This window comes from Onychostruthus taczanowskii, unplaced genomic scaffold, assembly GCF_017590055.1.
Source record: "Onychostruthus taczanowskii isolate IOZ18803 unplaced genomic scaffold, ASM1759005v1 scaffold5, whole genome shotgun sequence".
Taxonomy (NCBI): domain Eukaryota; kingdom Metazoa; phylum Chordata; class Aves; order Passeriformes; family Passeridae; genus Onychostruthus; species Onychostruthus taczanowskii.
Window position 1 is genome coordinate 11,068,588 of NW_024502568.1, and position 22,795 is coordinate 11,091,382.

The window sequence follows — 22,795 nt, forward strand, 5'->3', positions numbered from 1 at the left end:
AACTTCCATACTCAGCTTCTTTTCTTCCTTTCCCCACCCCCCCCTTAAAAAAAAAAACAAAAAAAACCAAACTCCAGCCCAAATTAAACTTGCCTGAAACATCCTGCTAGATCAACCACAAAGACTTTCCTCTACCTGCTCTCTTAAAAGGGAAAGAAACAGTCCTTTATAAAGGGATACTGCAGCTTTAATTGCAACAGCTAATCTCAAGAGTTGAATAAAAATGTAATTCTCACTTTTTTAAACTTTTAAATCAAAAGTCAATATTTGCAATTAATAACGAGGACATTGATTTTTATTCCCTTTTTTATTTTTATTTTTTCCTTATTTTTACCTTTCTCTTTTTTCTCCCCTTCTCTCTTTTCTTCTCTCTCTCTCTCACTCCCCCCTCTCCCCTTTTCTTTTTTTCCTCTCTCCCTTTTCTGCTCGCTTTTCTTGAACTCATTCAGACCTGAGCGCTCCTAAGAAATGCCGAGCGCGCTTTGGCCTTGATCAACAGAATAACTGGTGCGGCCCCTGCAGGTGTGTATAGTTTTCCCAGACTCGCTATGGCTGATTTGCAGCTGGTTTATTTGGTACTTTCCCCTTTTTTTTCCTGCCTTGTTGCTTTGTAGCTCTGTGTTGTGATCTAGAAGACACAAGGGAGTGGGACACTGCCATCAGTAATCATCTCTCCGAAAGGGTTTTGCTTATTTTTTTTTTTTCCTTTGTTGGTTGGTTGGTTGGTTTGTTGTTTTTTTTTTTTTTTTTGCCTTCTTCTTTGCTGCTGCTAGCCAAAAACCCACTGTAAAACAGCATCAACCTTAAGCCCATCTGATTCGTGGCTCAACCACGCTCCTGCCTTCCAAGCCTCCACCAAGGACAGTCGCTCCCAAAGCCCTTGATAACGCGGCACTGAGTGCGGTTCCGACACCACACAGGCTCGTGTCGGAGATTTTTTTTTTTTTTGGTTTTCCTTTGGCTCATTGTGAAAGTCCTGTTTTCCTTCCTGCCCTTGGTACGAGGGGAGATTACCAAATAAAACGGAGGTGATTGAAAGCTGAACGTAGCTGTAGCTGAGATGACGCAGACCAAATGAGCTCTATCCACCATTGTGTTGTATTTTTTGTGTTTACCTTATGCTAACAGATGCAAATACTCCAAAGAAGTGTCGGGCATTGTTCGGGCTTGACCGACAGAGTTTATGGTGCAAACCATGCAGGTATAAAACTACCCATTAGGCCTTTGGGGAAATAAAAGCAATCTGTCCTCTTAGTGCATTTGTGTGATTTTATTTTTTTAATCTTTTTTCCCCACTCCCCACTTTTCTCTCTCCCACAGCATCAATTGCTAATAATCTTTAATCTTTGGAATTTCTTGCTAATTTAATGCCATTTTCTCTCTTTCTTTACCAATAACCTCTCCCTGGTGGTAGAACTGGGAACAAGAAAACTCAAAGTCCTTAAAGCTGGCAAATTTTTGGCTTTTTTTGGCTATTTTTTCCATTTTGTCAGCAAAATTAATATTTAGCTGGACATTTATATTTTGTCTTTCATTTGGGTCTATGTCCCCTGCCTGCAGAGGCTTTTTAAAAAGGTTCTGGGATCTGCAGTACTAGTGTTTTTCTCATTATTAGAGATGTAAAAGCCAGTGTTTACAGCTTGTATTGTATTCATTCTTTTGGTATTATCTGAAATATTAAAACAGCTTCCTGTTGGCTACTATGCCTCTGTAAGGCTTATGTAGATACAATTTTTAAAAATTATGTGAAATCTTTTTTCCTAATCCTAAAAATATATTTTTTCTTAAATTTTATCCCAACAAGTGAGCTGTAAACGTCTGAGCTCTAGACAAAACTAATTACAACTTTAGTAGCACAGTTTGCAGCATTAAAAGGAGATGAAAGACATCAGAGAGCCCAAATTCCGGCAGCCCATGTTCTACTGGAGTTTAATTCCATGTGTAACTCAGTACGTACTTCTTTCTTGGTGGAGGGATACCGAGTAGTTCTTTTCTCATTCCTTTTTCCTTATATGATCGCATTTGGTTAAATTTGTTGTTTCTTTATTCTGATACAAGCAGTCTTTGAATTTGGAATATTATGATGGTAGGTATTTCAACCCAAACCACACTCTGTGTGTAGTGATTCCTCTCCCACATTTTCCCCTCTTACTCATGCCAGTCCCATGTGCTCCATCTCATTTAGAATGTAGCTCAGACGTCCATCGTATTTTGTGTATGCACGCAGTCTTGTCTGTGCTTAGTGTCCAGGAAACTCGGATTGAGGGTGGTGGTGTGTGTCAGTGTACCAGAGGAGGCACCAGGAATGCCTTCTGCAGGCTGTGTGTTGTCCCATTTGAGGCACGGTATTATGGGGTGTTGGGGGTTAGGTGTCAGTACCAGGACATGTGTTAAACAAGCTGGGAAAGCAGCAGTTTTGTGGTGCTTGAAGGGAGAAGGGTTTAGCCCTGAAGAGCTGAGTAGCTGCTTCACTGTGTCAGGAGGCTCGAGTCTCATGCTAGCCAAGGACTGCAGTGCTGTGTTTAGTTAGGCTCTATTCTGTGGTTACTTTGCTGCACACTATCAGCAGATATTTGTGTAGTCTAGAGATAGAGTATGTGAAGCATGTCAAGCTCTGCATGCCAAGTACCAGAACTGGGGGCACATCATGTTTGTGTTGCTTTATCTTTTCCTGGCTGCTTAAGTAAGCAACATACTTTAAAAACTACATTTTATCAGCAAGGAAACTTTTTATTTGGTCTGTACGGTGCTTAGGTTACATGTGAAGCACAAACCCTCTCTTAACTTATACCAGATTTTGCTCAGAAGTCTTTTCAGTGCATCAGGGACAACTTTAGTGGTACAGCTGATAGTTTTGGACTTACCGATTTAGAGTCAGCTGCTTTTCTTTTTGTTTTGGTTTGATTTCTTGTTTTGTTTTGTCTTTTAATGCATGGAGGCATTTTACCACTAGGTATTAGAGCATTTCTCTCCTAGTTCTGGTCCTAACTGTTATAACATTGCATTTGCTAGCATGGTAGCATTTTGTAGCACACCTCAGGTAGGTGGTAAAGATGTGCAGTTTGCTGCTGTGGTGAAAACTGAGACATCTTTGCCCACAGCAAATGAATAAACCCTTGAACTCTTCTGTGGCTTTCACTCATGGCAATTGCAGCATTACAGGTTTCCTGGTGCTGTTCCAGGACTAGTTTCAAGAGCAGCAAAAGTGGGCTGTTGGTCAGGTCTGTTGGTGTTTGCTCTACTGATGTAGCAAGTTAACGCTTTCAGAGCAATGCACATGTGAATAATCCTCATTAGTGCTTCTGAGGAGGCAATATGTAGTATTTTTGTTCCAGCCTTTTGGAGAGCAAAACTGAGGCACAAGTAGTTCCTTAGATTTTTACATATTCCCCCTCACCAGAGCTGCCTGGTGGTCTTCACATCTGCTAAAATTAGGCTTGTGTTCTTTGGGGGCTTGCCCTCTGGACCTTTTGTCCCAATTAACCCTGACGGGTACATGACCACAGGTAACCAATCTGCGATTGGCACAGATTGCAGAAATATCTCCCGCCTTGAGCCATCGTGATTTAAGTAAATATTATTTTCAGACTATGAGTGGCCACACTATTAAAGAGTTTAGCCAAAGAGGCAAAATGCTCCCTTAATCCTAGTCAAAGGAAAATTACTTCAGGTAGCAGAGCAATGGGTTTGTTTTTTAAAAGGTTGTTAACTCTGCAGTGTCAGAAATCAGGTAAACCTGGTTTAAAGCTGCTTTGCCATGGGAGCTCTTTCTTTCAGGCCACAGAACATAAATAATATTAAAAAATAAATTTGAAATGCTGGCATACTAGATTCAAACTGCCTCCAGTTAAATAATTTACTGCCAGTTAAAGGACTTTCAGACCTCCATCAATGAGGTAGGCAGAGCTTGGGTCTCTGCTTGCAAGTAATTTTAATTTGGGGATGGAGAGGGAGTCCTGCAGTCTCCAGATTGTAATAACCCATCTTTCCACACAAGTAGGATTGGTGAGTTTTGTGGAGCTTAACTGTCCTGCTTTGCCACTGGAGCTGTACAGAAGGTCCAAACAGGAACTGTGGCCCTGGTAGTGCTGCACAGCTGAAGTAGGAAGTAGTGAGAGAGGAGATGGGGGGGAGAACAGCAGAACTGTCCTTAGGCAAGAGCCAGAGATCTCCAGTGTTGTTTGTTGATGGTAGAAGAATTAACAATGTCTGTTTTGAGCCCACCAAATTAATTTTTTTTTCTGTCTTTTAACGTTGCTCTAATAAAGCATGGTTTACAGCCTTCACTTGCTGTCTTCTATCTTTCTTTCTTTCTTTTTAACATTTAAGTTGCATGGTTGTCTTTAGTTTTTAGCATGTATTGATCTGCAGGCTAACGTGGTTAAAACTCTAATAGCCCTAACCCCTTACCTTGCCATGTGGCACATGGAGCAGAACCTGAGAGCAGACCTGAGGCTCTGGAGGAAGGGATGTCACAGCACTGGTCCCTCACTGAAGCTGGTGAAAGATGGGGTACTGGGGTGGTTGTTCCCTTCCTGGCTATGGGAGATGATAGTTTTAACTCCAGGATCAAGGTAGTGTGGTCTCCTTTGCAAATGAGAAGCATCTGTCCTCATTGCCTCGAGGATGGAGCTTGGTTTAACCTAGTCAAATGCCATACCTAGGGCAGAACACTGGTGACCAGCAGGGGAGCTGGGGCACCTCCTGGAGTGGGGAATGTCCCCATGTGACACTCAGCTGCTGTGCCACGCTCAGGCGCTCCCTCTGATGGAGTTGCAGAGCTGGAGTGATGTATCCACTGGAGAGGAAGAGCAACCTCCTCCTTCTCACTGGTGGCTTTGTGCAGCTTAGCTGAGCATCCAAAGTTCTCGTGGCAGAACTGCTCCAGACAGGCTTTGTCCTATGCCTTGGGCTGTGTGACAGCACTTCAGCACTTCCCATGGAAAGAAAGTGTGATTGTGGATCGGAGGGCTGAAGAGCCAGCATGCTTAGGGTCAAGGTGGCCACTGGACTCTGCCAGATGCTGTGGTTGTTTGCCTCATTATTTCTGTCCTACTGCTAGAATTGTCTTGCACATACTTGGCAAGAGAGATGGTGTGAAACTGTCATCTGTTTTCATTGCTCCTTTACATTATCCAGTGGACAGAGGGAGGAGAAAAGATCTCTGTCGGGTCACTTATTTATTTGAAGATGAGCGGCTCTTGCGAGACTCTCATATGCCCTGGTGTGAAATTAAGATCCATGTTGCTCCTCACCCTTGTACCTGTCGTCGTGCTCTTCACCTGCTGAAATTGGATCCCACTCTGGAGTTACATGGATGGCCTCTCAGAGGAAAATCCCCAAAACACAGACAAGCAGCTTCCCAAATCTACCACTCTCCCCTAAAACAAAAAGTAAAACTGAGTCGATTTAAAGCCACAACCTGCAGGGCATACAACCAGTTATTCTTGTTATTTTGGATCATACTCTGTTTTTCCTGTTCTTTTCCTGTTTTTTTCCTTCTGTTTGCTTTGTTTGTTCGTTTTGTTTTTATTTCCCCTCTCTCTTGTTCTCTCTGTTATATACCCCTTCTGTCTGACTGACATTTCTGGATTTGGTGTGGTTCTTAACAGAGGAGAAAGCAATGAGCAGTAGTTTGCAGCCGTTCTTGCCTCCCAAGGGCAGGGCATCATATGAGACCACAGGTGACACAGGTGGAGCTATAGCCCCATTGAGTTGGACAGTGTTATGGGACATCTTGAGATACCATCAGCTATCCAGGGTTTTTATTTTAGGAAGATTAAATTACTTTTTAATTTTTTTTCCATATAGGAAAGTTTGTAGATTAGAACAGTGGGCTCCAAAACCCATTTATCTGGTTTTCTGATTATGAAAATAAGAAAAGGAGGCGGCCTGAAGAGGAGGGGGATGAAGAGACAATTAATTGGCGAATCCTTTCCAAATCTCTTAGCCGAGGGGAGATTCCCGAGCGGGTTTGGTGCCGAGGACACCCTGCCAGACCCCCAGGATGGCACGTGGGGCCAGGATGCCACCCATGCAGAGCCCAGAGTAGCTGACTGATGGCTCTTTGCTGTAGATGACTGTCTCCATCAGCGTCTCTGCCCTTTATTCATGGATAACTCTCTCCCTGTTTCTAGGAGAAAAAAAAAGTGCGTTCGCTACATACAAGGTGAAGGCAGCTGCGTCAGCCCACCCTCTTCAGATGGAAGCTTACTAGACTCTCCTCCGTCCTCCCCCGCCATGCTCGCCTCCCCCTCCAGAGACTCGAAACCACAGACTGAACAAACGCAACCCCTCTCGCTCTCATTGAAGCCCGACCCGCTGGCGCACCTGGTGATGATGCCGCCGCCATCCTCGCTGGTGCTCGCTGAGAGCGCCGCGAGCAAGCCCGGCGCCCTGCCCGCCGCCAGCTGCCCCAACGGGGCCCTGGACCACCCGCCGGCCGCCCTCCCGCCGGCCGCCGCCGCATCCCTCGCACAGCCCTCGACGTCCTCCTTGCATTCCCACAGCTCGCTGGCGGGGACACAGCCCCAGCCGCTCTCCCTTGTAACGAAGTCCTTAGAATAGCTTTAGCCTCGTTAGCCCTTTTGGTTTCCTTTCGGGGGGATTGAATTCTGTTGGTATTTGGGGTTTTGTTTTTTTTTTTGTTTTTGTTTTTTTTGTTTTTTTTTTTTTTTTCCTTTATTTTTTTTCTCTTCTCCTTGTTGTCGTCCTCTGTTCGTCGTCGTTTCTCGGTTTCATTTTTAATTTGTGCCATGTGGCTACATTAGTTGATGTTTTATCGAGTTCATTGGTCAATATTTGACCCATTCTTATTTCAATTTCTCCTTTTTAAATATGTAGATGAGAAAAGCCTCATGATTCTGCCAAAATTTTTATCAACAGCTGTTTAAAGTCTTTGTAGCGTTTAAAAAATATATATATATACATAATTGTTATGTAGTTCCAATAGCTTAGTTTTAAAGACTGATTTTAAAAATTAAAAAAAAAAAGAAGCAATTTTGAAGCAGCCCTTGCCAGAGGCATTGGTTCTTTATTATTTGTATTAAATACGAGCTTGCGAACCAATCATTTTACATCTGGTTTTTAAACCTTTAAGGGCACAACGAATGCGGTGCCGCTACTACTTCTTTTTTTTTTCTTCCTTGTGTGAAACAACCTTTATTGTGATGTTACTTGTTATTGTTTAAATGTACAGAAACAAAGGGTTAAAAAAATGTGTTAATATACCTTGTTCCATGGTGTTGTTCTTTTTGGGGGAGGGGACGCTACTCAACAATTAAAAGTATCACAACGCTATTGGACCAGTAGTATTTATTGCTTTAGAAATTGCTTGTTGTATCTGTATGTTGTCCCTTTTTAAATGTTTTTTTTCTTCTTTTATTTTTCCTTGAAACATTGTATAAAGGGTTTTTTTTTTTCTTTAGTGTAAGCATCTTATATATAACAACTCATTTGTACAAGGTTTTTAAGTTTATATATAAATGTGTATATATATATTTTTCCGGGATTTTGTTTTTGATTTGTTTTCGTGATTTTTTTTTTTTTTTTTTTTTTGATATTTTTTTTTTTTTTTTTTTTTTTTTTTTGCTATATGAAATACGGTTGCCACCAAATGGACATTCGCAGATGCATTTTTTCAAGGATCAATAGTGTAAAGAATAAAATTGCTTTAAAAGCCATTACACTCGAAAAGACTTGAAAATTTAGCAAGGGAATTTTTAGCAATGCTGTTTGAAAAATAGCAAGGTCCAAGTGTCTCCCGTTCAGAACTGCAGCTGAATCCCCTGCGACATTAGGACTGTAGGCTGTGTGCAAAATTTTTATGTGCCAAAATTCTCAGTGACTTTTAACTTTCTCCCGACAACTTTATTAATTTTTTTTAATGCTGTAATTTTTTTGTTCATCATGTTTTGCTGTGATGTTACATAGGTAGATATGTATGTAGTTTTAATGTCACCTATAACAGACGTGTTTGGTAGCAGATTGTCCGGAAAGCATTTAAAATGAAGAGGTATAAACCCTTAAGGGCCAAATTCTGTATATTAGATTATTCATAAAAGGAAAATCAGACTGCCACTTTTATGTACACTTACTACATACAGGTAGGTAGCAAACTTAAAACAAAAAAAAAACCTAGGCATGTTGATGTTGCAAAAAACGCTGTATAAAGCTGAAAAATTGTTCATCTGTTCATTCAGTGCCATTGTAGTTGACATGAAGCGATTGTAAAACTGTCTCAGATTTTTCTCTGGTTTATTAAGATGCTAACTATAACATTTTTTGTGAATACTTTGAATGTTTCCTAACAGTTGTGATGTTACTGTTCCGTTTTATGCTCTTATTCCAATTTTCATTTTTAATGGTTTGGAAGCCATTTTTTGTAATGAATAAATGTTCATGCTGTACAGTATCTGTAGCATGCAGTTCTGGATTAATAAAAGCAACTTAGTATGTGCAGAGAATGACTTGTCAACTCATTTATGCATTGACTGCATTTTATCTGGCTGGAAAGATTTTCAGGCTGACTGGAAAGATTCCTTGGGAAAAAAAGTGAAAATTGTGGCAAATTGCAGCCAGCTCTAGTTGTGAGAAATCCCGATTTGCATTTGCACTGGCCCTCTCCCTGCTCAGTGCCCTTTTGCATGAGTAGCAGTGGTTAAAGAACCTTTTTATTTAAAGCAAATGGCACATGATTTGGCAGAATACAGCATGTGAGCTGAGGGAATGTCCTTCCACGTGAAGTGAGCCTGACTGGTGGATGGGAGACCAGGGCTGGTGATACCTTTAATTTTAATACACTTCTGTTTAACCTGGTGATCAACACAGAGCTGCTGCGCTATAAAGGTCACACAGGAGAGCCCACATAGCCCTAATTAGTAAAGTCCTTCTTCTGGCCTTAGGCTTTATCTCCTGGACAGATTTGAGTCCAGTTTTGCTTATATTTGAGGGGTTTTTTAATGCAATGAGCCCTTGCAGCACAGCCTGCTCTTGGTTCTGAGAATCCAGCATCCATCTGACAGCAATACCTGCAGGTGCTGCAGGATGGATGTGAATTTATATGCAAAGATTCTTATTATGTTGTTGATTTCTTTGGTTTTTTTTTTTTTTTTTTTTTTTTTTTTTTTTAATAAGTGGAGATTTAAACTTCCTAATTTCCAGGATTCTGTCTCAAGTGGATGTCACCACAGGGCCAGCCATCATGGAAAATGTCAGCCATGGTAATTCCTGCGGTGGCGCTTGAGGAGAATGGAGTGTTGAAGTGGGTTTGTTCCCTGCTGTTGTGCAGGTGCATTGCTCAGGTATTGCATTTCTGTTTGGTTGGTCTTGGCGGGCTCTGCAGGAAGGGTGAGTGTCCTGCAGAGACCTGGGAACAGGCTGTTCTCTTCTGGGATGGTGCTGTCCCTTCCTCTGGGGTCCAATAAAACCTGCAAAAGTGTTCATTGGCTGCAGAAGGAATTTCCTTTGTGAAGGCCTGGGAGGTGTTGAGTACTAAATAATGTGTAAGCAATATACAGTACTTTAAATTGCTAATATTTAATTATTAATTAACAAAACAAGCCCTTTTTTTGTTCAAACATGTTAGCAAAGGGCAATATATGCGAGTATTGTTTCTTACGTCCTATTAGAAGGATTAAGTCATGGTGAATTTTTTACCAAACTCCCTTTATCTCTCTTGATCCAAGGCCTGATGGTGTTTTTGTTGTGGTCTGACATGATGCTGCCCTTGACCTCAGTGGAACATGTTCCCTCATCAACCACGACAGGCACGTGGGTGGGAGAGGGCTCTGCAGTGGGGAAAAGGACATTGCTGCAAAGCCTTTGTGGAAGATGCCAGACTTTGCTGTTGTTGGTAGCCAGTAAATTGAATGCAATGCTCAAGTTACTCTCCAGCTAGTTAAGGTTTCTAGGGAATTTTTTACTTCTTTTTCCTAAGTGTTTTGACTCTTGCTAGAGTATGGCCATCCATCAGCTCGACACATGTGCTGCATCTCTACTGAGGATAGCTGCTCTCTTCTAAAGTAAGGAATAGTGCTCCAGGGAGATCTCTGAATGCCATGATTCAAAGTAGACACCATGAAGGTATGATTCATATATTCAGGAAAATAATGCGTTCTTTGCTCTCTGCTTTATTAGGCAAACTTGCAAACTAGAGTCCTGAAACACCATTCCCGTGCAAATTAGTTTTCCTTCTGTGTGTGTGGTGAGAGGCATGTGTTCCAGGGATACATTGAACAGGGCTTGTAAGTGGTGGATAACTCATGCTGGGAACTTATTTGCTGTGGAAAACAATTGTATATCCCTGGGAAAGCAACTGCTTGTGTTTCCTCCAGGTTGTGCCTTGGCTGCACAAGGGATTTTGCCTTCAGATTTGAGGGACTGTGCCTTCAGATTTGCCTCCAAGTTTCCCTTGCTTAGAGGAATTGAGCTGGGTCAAGGCTCCTGGGAGAAAATTGCCATTATTTTTATGTATTCCCTTTGTGTCCAGGAGTCCAGGTACAGTGGAAATGTGGTGGAAAGACAGCCCTGTCTATGCATTGTAGGTGTAAATTAGGGTGGGAAACAGGCTGATCACCCTCAGATCCACACCAGTGAAGGCAGCCACTAGAGTGGGGTGGTGACAAAGTGGCGTGGTCTGTTCTCATGCCTAGAGACAGCACAGGATCCTGCATGCAGTAGGTAATTCACTGTAGCTATTGCTTCCATCTGTTTTTATGGACTAAGGCAAGGAAGAAAGTCAATGTATTGCATGTTCAGGAGACATTTATTTTCCATTAGTTTTGTAAATCTCATTTTTCACTTAGTGTATGGAATTTTAAAAAGTTTAAGCAATTGCTGAATCAAAGCAGTGCCACATGGTTTTATGCTTTGCTTAAAAGAAAAAAATGGAGAGGCAGGAAAAAAAGAGTAATCTTTAGAGTCCTGTTCATTTCATTAGACTATAAAAAAGATGTAAAGAGAATTTACGGTAAAATGGTTGCATAAGTCATTGCAAAAATAATGAATGTTTAAACAATAATAATAATAATTATTATTATTATTAATTACAAAACCAATAATAATAACAACAACAACGTGTGTGACACTGCTGCCCAGGTATATCTGGAATAAATGTAGGAGCACCACCTAAGGGCTGGATGACAGTTTTGGATGCTGTTTTGGGAGAGGTGCTGGTGCTCCAGCTGAAAACTAAATTCAGTGCAGGGCTGAGATTGATCTCAAGTGATCTTTGTTGGACAGGACGTCTAAAGCTTTTGGAGCCTTTATGAATATTCAAATTTGCTCAGAGGCTGTAGCAATTGTTTTGTTATAAAAAAAAGGATAGACACTTACTTTGGCATTAATTTTAAGATGTCCCTGGAAAACATCTTGAGATTTTTGAGACAGATCAGCTACAAGTGATTTCATTCCAAGCACCCATCATTGTCAATAATGTCACCAACCCATTTTAAGGACCCTTTGTTGACTGTAGTCTTCCAAGCCCTGGACAGATTTTCTTCTGGGATCAATCAAAATATTAACTCATGACTTTCATCCATGTACTAGGAGCTTCTCTTTTTCTGGGGTTGCAAATGCTTTTAAATTTGGGGTGGGGGATATTAATCTGGACCTCTAAGGCAGTGGAGAGCATGAAGTCATGCTCTCTGTCCATCTGCTTGACCCTCTCCTGATAATTCTTGAATACTCTGGCATTTTGAACCAGATTTGACAGCGGCAGTCAAACTCTCAGAGATAATAAAGTCCCCCTGAGTTCCAGGGAAATCTCTGCCGGCACTGAGAAGAGAGGTTTTCCAGATCCACTGCTGAAGAAAAGGCAGGGAGAGCTCAGCTGTTATCCATTCTCTCTGGCAGCATCCAGATGGCCAATTATCACACGTCTACTTCTGGAGCAGCATCTGCTCTCCCCTGCCCAGCTGGCAGGCTGGGAAGATTAGGTAGGAGACATGGACAGCACTGGGATGTTGGAGGGAACAAGGGAACGAGTTAAGGGTATAGGGAGAAGTGGAAATACTGCAGCTGCAATGTGTAATATTATGTAAGACTGCAGTGGGGAAGCAAGGGGAGGGAAAGGACAATGGGGAGATAGGAGACACATCTGCAGGACACCAGGCCCTGCTAATGCTCCTGCTCACAGAGCAGAGCTGCTGTGGAAAAGTCAATGCAGGGGTTAGCAGATCCTTGTCTCACTCCTTTGAGTTAGCAGCTGGCACCAGCTCACCCATGGGAAGCACAGCCCCATTTAGGAGGTACCTGCTGGCAGGGGCTTGTGATGCCCTGGCCTGGACACCACCAGAACAGTTACAGGGTGGGAAAGTCCCAAGGTGTTTCCACAGCTCTGTAGCATGGGCATGACTGAAGCTGGGTGTGCAAAGCAAGAAGGGTGGGGTTTTGTTCAAGAAAGAGAGAAAAAGGATTATCTTATTTGCAAACAAGCCCATTTGTAGTAGCTGGTTGCCAGGCATTAGCAAACACCCTGGTTTTAATCTCCATCAGAAATTGTCTCCTTTGCTCCCTTATTTTGCGTTCCTTTTTAAATATGCTGCTGGGGTATTTTTGGATCTAACTATATCTTTTTAATCTGTTCCACCCACCCCTCCTCAGCCCCCGCTGCTTCCCTGCCTGCTCCTTCTTCAAACTTATATAATGGCACATTATACAAAATAGCTAAGCAGGTGGTATTTTTAAAGACAGTGAGTGAGCATTTTTTTGGCCTAAATTTGGAACGAAACAGATGGATTTTAAGACTCTGCTTTTTCTATGAATAGTAACCGTTGTTCTCTACTGCCTTAAACACCAGTTTCAAGACCACCTCCAGCAACCAATCAGCACACTGTTATTTAATTATAACAAAATTCTTAGCTCTGTCTGCTGCTGCATGGGCAAGTGGGGGGCACTGGATCAACTTCTGGAGCCAGGCAGACTTGCCAACAATAATTTTCCTTTTCCCAGAGGGCCAAGGGGGCCTGGACTGGGTTCCAAGTTCTTCCTAAACTGGCTGTTCAGTTTGGGCTCCCTGACAGAGTGCTTGAAAAGGGTTATAGAAAGGCAGATAAATGCACTTCTTGTTGCAAGCTTCCCTGACAAGCCAGGCCTCCAGAACAGTGATCTCATTCCTGCCTTATTATTGGTGGTGCCAGATTTTTTCCATTAACAGGTAATTGAGTCGAAACTAAAATAAGCAAAGTTTGTTTTATCCAGTACGTTTTCTTGCTTGGTTGTGAAAGAAAAACACTTTAGAGAGGGGTTTGCTTTTAATGTTCATGGAAATGTATTTACATCTCACAGATTTCTCCCTGCTCTAGTGTAATTAACCTGACTGGTCTTTTTGTTATTGTTGTTTTGATTTTTAGAGCAAAGATATTGGCGAGGCTTAATTCATTTTTCTAACGGTTTGCATTCCCTGGGAGCAGCAGGGTTGAAGTCGCCCATTCTGTGCACAGCCACAAGTGCTATCCAGCTCCTGACTGTGCATTCACACTGTGGGCTTGGCTTCACCCATGGCCCCAGAGGGAAAACAGGAGCAGGATTCCAACAGGATGATTCTGTGCAGCATTTCCAGGCTCACAACGAGCCTTTCCTTCCAGAGAGGCCGCAGGGACACTGACGGGACCAGCCAGTGTCTTCTCTCCTGACCAAGCAGGGACATGGCATGGCTGCCCACAAATTGCTCATGGTCTTGCTGAAGATCATTCTTTGTTTCTCACCCATGTGTTTATGAGGGCCAGGAGTTGGACTCGATGATCCTTGTGAATCCCTTCCACCTCAGCATATTCTGTGATTCTGTAATTCCCTAGCCAGCAGCTTCAGGCATCTCATTGCCAGCAGGCCACCTCTCCCGCTCCTCACCTGCAAGAGAGCCAGCCCTGCCCTGGGTGAAAGGCAGCAGTTTAAGAGGAAAGAGCAAGCAATGATAAAGAACAGAGAAATTACATATTTGTGGCTTTGCTGTTTTGCTTCTGTTTCCAGATGCCCAGAGTTAGGCTCGTTCCTGCTTTGCCCGTGTGAGGGAGGCCGTGCCCTCCAGCACCACGGGGACCTGGGCCCTGGCACACCTGCAGCCCTGTGGCAGCCACATCTCCCTGTGAACCCTTCTCCAGCCTTGTGCAGAGGCAAAAAGGGATGATGAGGTGGGTGAGATTGAGCAGGGAAGGTGCTGAGCTCAGGCTGTGGGATGGGGACAGTGGCATGTCCTGCCGCAGCCAGGACAGGCCAGTGGATGGCTGCAGAGGTGCTGAGCATGGCAGCGGTGTCGCCAGCCAAGCTCCCTCGGCCTCACTTCCCCTGGGCTCTTTGAGGCCAATTACCAATTCACAGAGTCTGTTTTCAGCACAGACAGGACCTTCAAAGAGCTGGGAGCCTTTCTGGTTTTTTTTTTTGTTTTTTTTTTTAATGCCCTCCTAGGATTTGAAAGCAGAAAGACCCATACTTAAAAGTCAAATAGATAATTGTTTCTAGCACAAATTTCAAATATTGCCTCTTCCTCTGGGCAGGTATTGCTGGGTCAGTTACCCTGACTGCCCGATGGCAAACTGAGACACAATAACCCCCACTTAACTTGAACACATACTCTCTAAAGTAACATTTAAAAGGGGTTTGGTTTGTTCTGTTTAATCATCCAACTTTTGGCGGTTTTCTTGCTGGAGGCTTTAGCCAGGTTTCGTCTTTGGTGCTGAGACTTGCCTGGCAGTGAAGCTGTAGGAGAAATCAGGTGGGTGACAAGAGAGGTGGGGTCCTCAGTAGCCCTTGTCTGGCTGAGGTAAAGGGTCTGTGTGGGGAAGGTGTACTGCGTGTGAGGGAGCAAACCAGAAAACGCCTGTTAATGTCTGAAGAGAAACAAGGTTCACAAACTGAATACCTATTGCAGTCTGCCACATGTATTAACCAAGTCCTCCTTTGGGTCTAAAATGGTAAAAAAACATGCAGTCATGAGATACAGTGGCACAGCTCACATTACCTGGAAAAAGCATGATCAGAACATCCACAGCAGGATCCGCATTGCCACAATGGCAGGAGATGAAATTCCTTCTCCAGTTTCTCACTGGATTTTCTGGGGTATTTCTCGTTGAGCCAACAACGTAGTTTAGTTCCCTGTTTAATGCATGAATTTTGTTTAAGCAGTTCGTGTCTTGTTTTTATGAACTTTCCCTCTTCTGCATCATGAGGGATGATGAAGAACTTGTACTGGTGAAAAAACACTAAACAAAGTGGCTTCACCTCAAATGATTTAATTTTAAGAGATGATCTTTTTCTTTGTCCCACTCTCTTTAAATTTTTACATGAATTTAAATGAATAGGCATCTTTCAGGTATAGGCAATACACAGGTTGGAAAGATTTGCCATCCACAAATCTGGTCACTTTTTAAAGCCTTCAGTTTAGCTAGAGAACACCTGCAGCATAGACAACAACAGTACAGACCCCTCTGAACTTTGTCCTTTCTTCAAACTACTCTGACCTGGGTAAATGAACTGAGGGATGCAGCTGACTCTCTGCCTCCTTCTCTCTTCAGATCCTTTCTGTTTCATTCACATTTTGTGCAGTGTTTGTCACCTCAGGTTTTTTTCCAAGAGCCTCTTCTAAGTTTTTCCATTGTCCTGCATTTCATGAGGGTGGAGTAGTAGCATCATTTCCACTTCACATGTTTGTAACCTGACTCAAAAGACCATTTTTGGGTTGAGTTTCACAAATGTGGAATATTTGATGGTTTCATCAAAAGGGTCTGTTAACAGTGAATATATTACTGAGACCAACTGCTTCTCCGCAGCTGTGTCCAGCAATAAGGTCTGGCTTAGTAGAGCAGACCCAGTAATGTGGAAGACACAAGGCCTGGTTGTACAATATCAATTACTTTAATACCCTCATGGATTCAGTCCCTTTTACTTGGCTTGTGGCATTTTTGAATTTTGTACTAACTTACACCTCTTTATTCTGGGATTAAATGTCCAAGATTTCCAGTGCCACCTTATGGCCTCAGGTGTCCCATTTGATGAGGGAAGCTGTTTCACAGTAAGAATTCATTCCAGGTGGACAGGAATCTATGTAAAATGTCTCAACTTCAATGCTAAAACCAAAGCAAAAACAATTGGTAGCTACTGCTGAAAAATGTCCAGTGATCTTATTTTAATTTAATCTATGAGGCACATTTAAAACAATGTTGGTACTGCATAGAATAACAAAATTTTGTGTGTGTGTGTGTTAGAGAAGACAAAAGGAAGCGAAGTATAAATAATTCTACATGTTAGTTGTATTTAAATATTGAAAGTTTCACTATTTTATATAAGTCCTTTGGATTTGGTTCAACCTAAACCTCATATTTACCCAACCTTAAATATTTTGGGGGGATTTTTTTTTCTCCTGACTATTGCTGTCTATTTTTAGCCGTGATGTTGTTCTGGCTAGTTTTCTTTACCCTAACAGAGGTGACTCCACGGCACATTTCTTTTGACAAAAACACACAAAACCAACACGGATCAGTTAACACAGATGACATCTTTAAACCTGAATACATTTTTTCACTATAAACGCCACCAGTCAACTTTCGTGTAGGTAGGTTTCCATTGTTAGTTGTCAAAGTCTTCTTGAGTGGATTTCCCACTGTGTCACTTTTGTGTGAGTCAAATCAAGATTATAGGTAACAGAGAAGAAAAAGAAAGAGAAGAGAAGGTTAGACCCTCATTTTAGAGTTTAAGAAAAATCTACCAGCAGGTTGCAGTTCGAGTTGGTAATATACATGAAAGGGGGAGTCCAAGCCGTGTCACAGGTATCACTATATTAGGCTTTCAGGAAAAAGCATACAAAACACATATTGTAGTGGTCACACACAGAGACATAAATTTAGGAACAAGATCTGCCTTAGCTTGAACATAGTCAGCTCTGATAATAAGGAACAATGGACCGAAGCTATTATGAAACGAAACCCAGGTGCCAGAATGGAGGGAGCTTTTAGTTGAGTTCTCCTGGAATAGAAAAGTCTAACTTTTTTTTCAGACATATGTTGTCCTAAATTTTTCTGTTCTCACTTTAGAAGACAGCTGATTTTATTTGGGGTTTGATTAATGAGATGTTCCATGCTGAAATTTCCTGAGTAACCTTTACGTGAATTTTTTGTTTCATCTTTTCTGTCTTAAATAATTTATTTTCATTGGGATTGAGGAAAATATGCTAAATTATGCCCTTTATCATATATACACAGTATCCAGGGTGGATTTCATATAATTTGCAGTAGTTTGGGTAGCTTCTAGTCTTACATGTGTCATACAATGTGCTGAGTTGGAAGGGACCCACAAGGATTATCAAAGTCCAGCTCCCAGGACCACCCCAAGGATCACCCCATGTGCCTGAGAGCATTGTCCTAGTACTGCTTGAACTCTGCAAGGACGGCTGTTATGGCCACTGCCCTGGGGAGCCTGTTCCAGTGCCCAAACACCCTCTGGGTGAAGAACCTGAAAATATCCAACCAAAGCCTCTCCTGCCACAGCTTCAGGCCGTTCCCTTGGGTCCTGTCGCTGGTCACCACAGGGAACAGATCAGTGCCTGCCCCTCCTCTCCCCCTCATGAAGAAATTGTAGAATCCTATGAGGTCCCCTATCAGTCTTCTCCAGCTGAAGAAACCAAGTGCCCTCAGCCACACCTCCGACATCTTTCCCTCCAGACCCTTCAACATCCTCATAGCCCTTCTTTGGGTGCTTTCTGATAGCTTTATATCTTTCTTATATTGCAGTGCCATGGCAAAATAGTGGTGGAAAAATAACTCTAGAAGTGTGATATTCATTAATTCATGAGAAGCATGAGCATGAAAAGCTTGATTGATGCCAAAAAGCATTTGTTTGCCACTTTCTCCTGACCTATATAGGAGGTCAACAGGCTGCTGAGATGTGTCTTAGAAAGCTGCAGGACTGGCAGATCAGAGACCTTCAGTGGAATCTGAAGAGTTGCACACAAAAGACAGATGGAGGCAAAGTCCAGATTGTCTGAGGTACCCAATGATGTCACACCTCCAGCTGTGGAATTTGCGGGTAAGTTTGAATTTTCTCTCATTCTAGGTTTGAGAGATACATTCATATGTCCTTGGTCACACTGAAGGCCTTTTTGCTAAGTTGATTACTTTACATGACATCCTATGAATAAACCAGTTTATGATGAGAAATTTTCATTTACTTTTGTCTTAACCAGTGACCAAGAGCTTCCAATGAAACCAGAGCTTCTGGTCCTCTTGAAATAAGCAAGGTGTGTCCATTCCATGAGGCACTGCACTTCCTAGAGTTTTGTCTAGGAGCCTGAACATTATGGGAAACCGCCTCAGGGATTCAGTATTGTGAAGTAACATTCTTTTGACTTGGAGGAGCAGTCAGAATTTCTGACTGCTGAGTAAAACAAGGCTGAGCTAGACTTATTTTAGGTCAAACAGGGCTTCTCTCCCCTGCAGAATCCATGACAATTAGTAGACTTGCATCAGTTTTAGTCAGCAAAAGGTTAATAGTAATAACCATGAATATTTTGGCCTATTGTGCAGAACATACAAATATTCAAGGGTGTTTGTACTGAGGCTTTTGGCTGGCCCTTTATAAAGATACAAGCAAGAAGCCAAACATATGTTCTGGCATTCTAGGCTTTGATTCTTAATCATGTTCTGTGCTTGCATTCAGAGATCTGCTTTGGGACCATCTCCAGTGTGAGAAAATATGACAGAGAAATCAAACACAGAGCTTGTGCATAGCGGTGTGGTGCTCCTACATGAAGGGGAGCTTTTGTAAGCACTAACATTATTCTTCTTTTGACAGCACCCTCACAAGTTTCCCTTGGTTTATCTTAACTGGGAATAACCCCTAAGACAGGATACGTCTGGGCACTTCAGAGAAGTGCTTTTTGAAGGCAAAGGAAATGCTATTACAGGGGTGAGCCTCACATCTCTGTGGCAGTTAACAATCCTATAAACGCCACTGCTGAGTGCAGTGTGTGTCCATGGCTGGTCTCAAGTGTAGCTGCAGTGCCTGGCTTGTGGCACAGGAATCTCTCTTCCTCCAGGAGCAGGCTTCCTAGCCTTGCTAATACTTGGCTCCCAGAAACAGACTAAAGCAGCTCAGACAGGCCATGTAGCACTGGCTGGGCACGTAGACCAGGTAATAGGTCACAGCATGGGTAAAATTTGGTATCAGCTGTGACAAAGAGTGAAATATGAAAGCTTCCCAGAAACAGAAAAATATGGAAATTAAGATTTTGCAATGGGTTTGGATTTGCTCTAACCTGACATTGTGCTCTTCCATTCCTAAGAAATTTCTCAGGAATGGCTTCCATATTTTTTCAAGTCATCACCCTTTTGCTTATTCTGTTTACCAGGAAAGAGATCTTATTTGTAAGCTGGACTTTTCTTTTTTTACTCTTTTTTATCCAGAAATGTTCCTCCTCCTTGATTTTTAATTTTCTTCTTAATAATTTAAAATACTCAAAAAGTCAAATGAAGAAATGCAAAAATTAACTGAACCCCATTGTCTAATTCTAAAATACATTTCATCTCCTTTGTAACTTTTTGCACTTTGGTAGTTCAGTAATTACAAGGGAATGTACTTTGTTGGATAGATCTCATATCGGATATATCTGCAGAGGAAAAGCCATGAAGTCCATGGAAATATCTCAGTAACCTGAGGTCAAGCTGTAATTTCCCGAGAAAACAGAAACTCGGTTTCTTTTCTTCCAATCAGTCTTGTCATCTCTTTTTCCTCACGTGTGCAACTTCATTTTCCAGTGCACATTTCTGTCTCATGACCATTTGAGGCACATGGCAGGTGTGAAAAGCTGATCTATCAGCTGTTGAAGCCAATGGATTTTGACCACAGCTTGCTTTACATTGGAATCTAAATTGCTCTTTCTGCAGAAAATGTCGTGAAATATTGGTAAGAGGAAAATGGACCTGAATTCAGGCAACACCCTACACCAACTGAGAACCCTGAGAGCAAAAGAGCAGCAGCAGGAACAACACCATCCATAGGCCAAACTGCAAGATAATTAAACCAGAAATAGCATGGGGCAAGAAAGAGGCCAACTAATTCCATCAGAAGGATGTCATCTAGCAGTTCAAGACAAGAAGGACACACTGTATGAAGTGGAGATGAATATGGCAGTCTGCCAATCTATCACAATCTTCTTTTATTAAAGATGCTTATTAGTATCTTATATTTCATATTAAATATTTATAGTTCTGTTAATAGAGTGAGGAAAGGAGGCCTGTTCCAGAGATTCATCTGTACAAGGGGTTGTCCACTGATGTAAATTAGATCAGTGAAGCTTGGGATATTTGTGTTTGCAGTCCCATCATCATTTTTATTTCAGGGCTGCAGGTTGGGGTGGCAGCTGAGCTACCTGTAGGCACGTTGCTCTCCTCCCCATGGATGTGTGCACCTCTTACTTTCCTGCATCAACTGTTTTGGACTTCAGCAATTCTCTTTAGAGATCTGTGTTTTAACCTGCGTGGCTGGCAGGCCAGTGCTGTTATTCCCATTCTCCCACATGGAGACTCCTGTGGCTTTTAAAGGACATGCAGAGAAGCAGTGCCAGCTTTGTGAATATATAGCCCCACCATTCTTATTAGATTCCATGAAAGATGAGAATAGGCCCTTTGATGCTTTCAGTGAGTGCTGAAGCCTTTAGCAATGTTGTGAAAGGTCGTTGGAGAAGAGCTGGGGGGGACAGATTCAACTGGTACTCAGGGGAATAGTCTTTGGGATGTGGAACTAGTCTGGGAGAAAATGTGAAAACAGAAGTGATTTATATTGAAATGAGGGTTATGAAGACAGCAATGACCACTGAAACATACACAACAATAACTCAGAACAACCTCTCTGGCACACTCTGCTGTGCCATCTTTTTAACCCTGGAGGAGGTGACTGGGAAGAGAGATTTAGAGCAGATCTGTGGGACTGATATGAGTGAACGGATCTGACTTCTATCTAGGTGCTCCTGGGTTCTCATCAGCCCCTTTCAAGGCGTGAGGGAAACCATCTCGGTCCTCTGTGATCTGCTCCCTGGGATACAGATAGCAGGACAAAGCAGTCATTCTCTTTTTCTCCCATGGTAAGTGGTCTCTGCCCTTTTGATATTAAATATATGGGGTCTTTCCAGAAGGGTAGTGTGAAATGTCAAAGAGATAATGTATTTAAGCATTCATCTAGTTTGCAACCATTTTATGCCCACCACACAAAGACATAGAAGGCTTCTCACTCATTTCTCTGCACTCATCATGCTGCCATTGTGGGACCAGAAGATAATGAGATGAATAGGAAGCATTTCCTCAGCATGAGCGATGTAGGAACATCATTATTAATGTTCGTACAAAATATCCCATCTCTACATGATGTCTACATATCTGAGATACAGCCCTCTGCCAGATATAAAAAACCATGCCCATCCAACAGTGATCTGTTACTTAATGGAAAGTCTGCTCAAATTTCAGTTTAAATTGCATTTATTATTTATGTCTCAAGTACAGAGAATACTGAATATGTCTTCCCCTTATAGTGTTAGGGGATTAGTAGTTTCCATTTAAACAGACAGATATTGGCCCAGAAGGATGTTGAACATGTCCATATTCAATATTTAAAAATTGCAAAAACCCTTTGAAATCAGTGCAAAGAAATTATAACGAAGTAGCCTTTTCTGTACATACTGAGGTGCTAATTTTCATGTGGTTGGGGTCAGCACCTGCAGCTCTGCTCCCAGTCACCGTTGCTTTTCCCTCTGGCTCCTGGTGGGTTAAGTGAGTGCCCCTCCTGGGTGAGTGTGCCAGCCTGAGGGCAGAAGCTGTAGGGATGGGGTTCAAAGGGAGGTACAGGGCTGGACAGACACATGGTGGTGTTGGAGGTGATGCACACAAAGATGGTCACAGGGGCATTACCTTCAAGAAAACCTTACACTAGATAACAATATTCTGATTTTGGTAATATTTTTCTCTTTGTGGCTTGCCTGCTAGCATGGATAGTTTTCAAACAGGGTATTGAGGTGACACATTTACTCGTTAATTTCTGATTTTTGTGACCTGTGATTTGACCACAAACAACTCACTGCACACGTTCAGTGCTCAGCAAGCCACGTGTGACACCTCTTGTGCTTGCTTGGGTGGGTCGCCCACGGCACTCCAGATCTCACCGGCACAGTGAATCCAGGTGCTTGAATAATTCATCACCAAGACACCTGGGCCTAGCTGACAAACTTCCTTCGTGTTTCAGGTTGTTTTTTTCCTAAAGCCTTGGAACAATGCAGTTTGTCTTCTCACACTAATTCATTCATATTCATATTTTCATAGTAGACATTTTGAATGCTTTAGTTAAAGCTGTACCCAGAAGTACACACTGGAACAGATGGGAGAAAGAGCTAGGAATTTTCATGATATTTTATGGGTTGGACAACAACCACAACCTGATCCAACAAATTTTCTTGTTCTCAAACATTTTATTGTCAATACACTCCTCAGGAATGTACTCAAGAGTTGTTCGGGGACATGGAAAAATATTTACCTCAGCCTTCCACAATTTATTACTTATTGTTTGAAAAAGTTGCCTCTTTTCTGCGCCAACATTTATCATCTTGGGAACACACTGGAATATAGCAGTGATATTAAACAATAATGTGCTCTTTGCTGGGATAAAATAATATTGCTGAGCCACTGCAGAGGAAGCCAAAAACCACATGTGAAATAGTTCTTTTGGAAGGGCAAGAAGTCTCAGCGTTTGTTAGCAAATAACTTAGCTAGTGGTGCAGACATCAGATGGCTTCGGCAGCACTTGCAAAGCTATTCTGAATATG

General features: G+C 42.2%; 1 protein-coding gene across 4 annotated transcripts in view; it reads left to right on the top strand.

The window, feature by feature from the left end:
• Window positions 1–7,534, top strand: part of TCF7L2 (transcription factor 7 like 2) — a 172,644-nt gene extending 165,110 nt beyond the window's left edge. For all 4 annotated transcript variants that reach the window (XM_041415733.1, XM_041415735.1, XM_041415734.1 and 1 more), the window contains exons 14-15: window positions 450–522; window positions 6,138–7,534. In XM_041415733.1, the coding sequence (XP_041271667.1) occupies window positions 450–522; window positions 6,138–6,567 (503 nt within the window). In that variant the 3' untranslated portion in view covers window positions 6,568–7,534. The remainder of the gene's footprint in view (window positions 1–449; window positions 523–6,137) is intronic.
• Window positions 7,535–22,795: the final 15,261 nt, after the last annotated feature.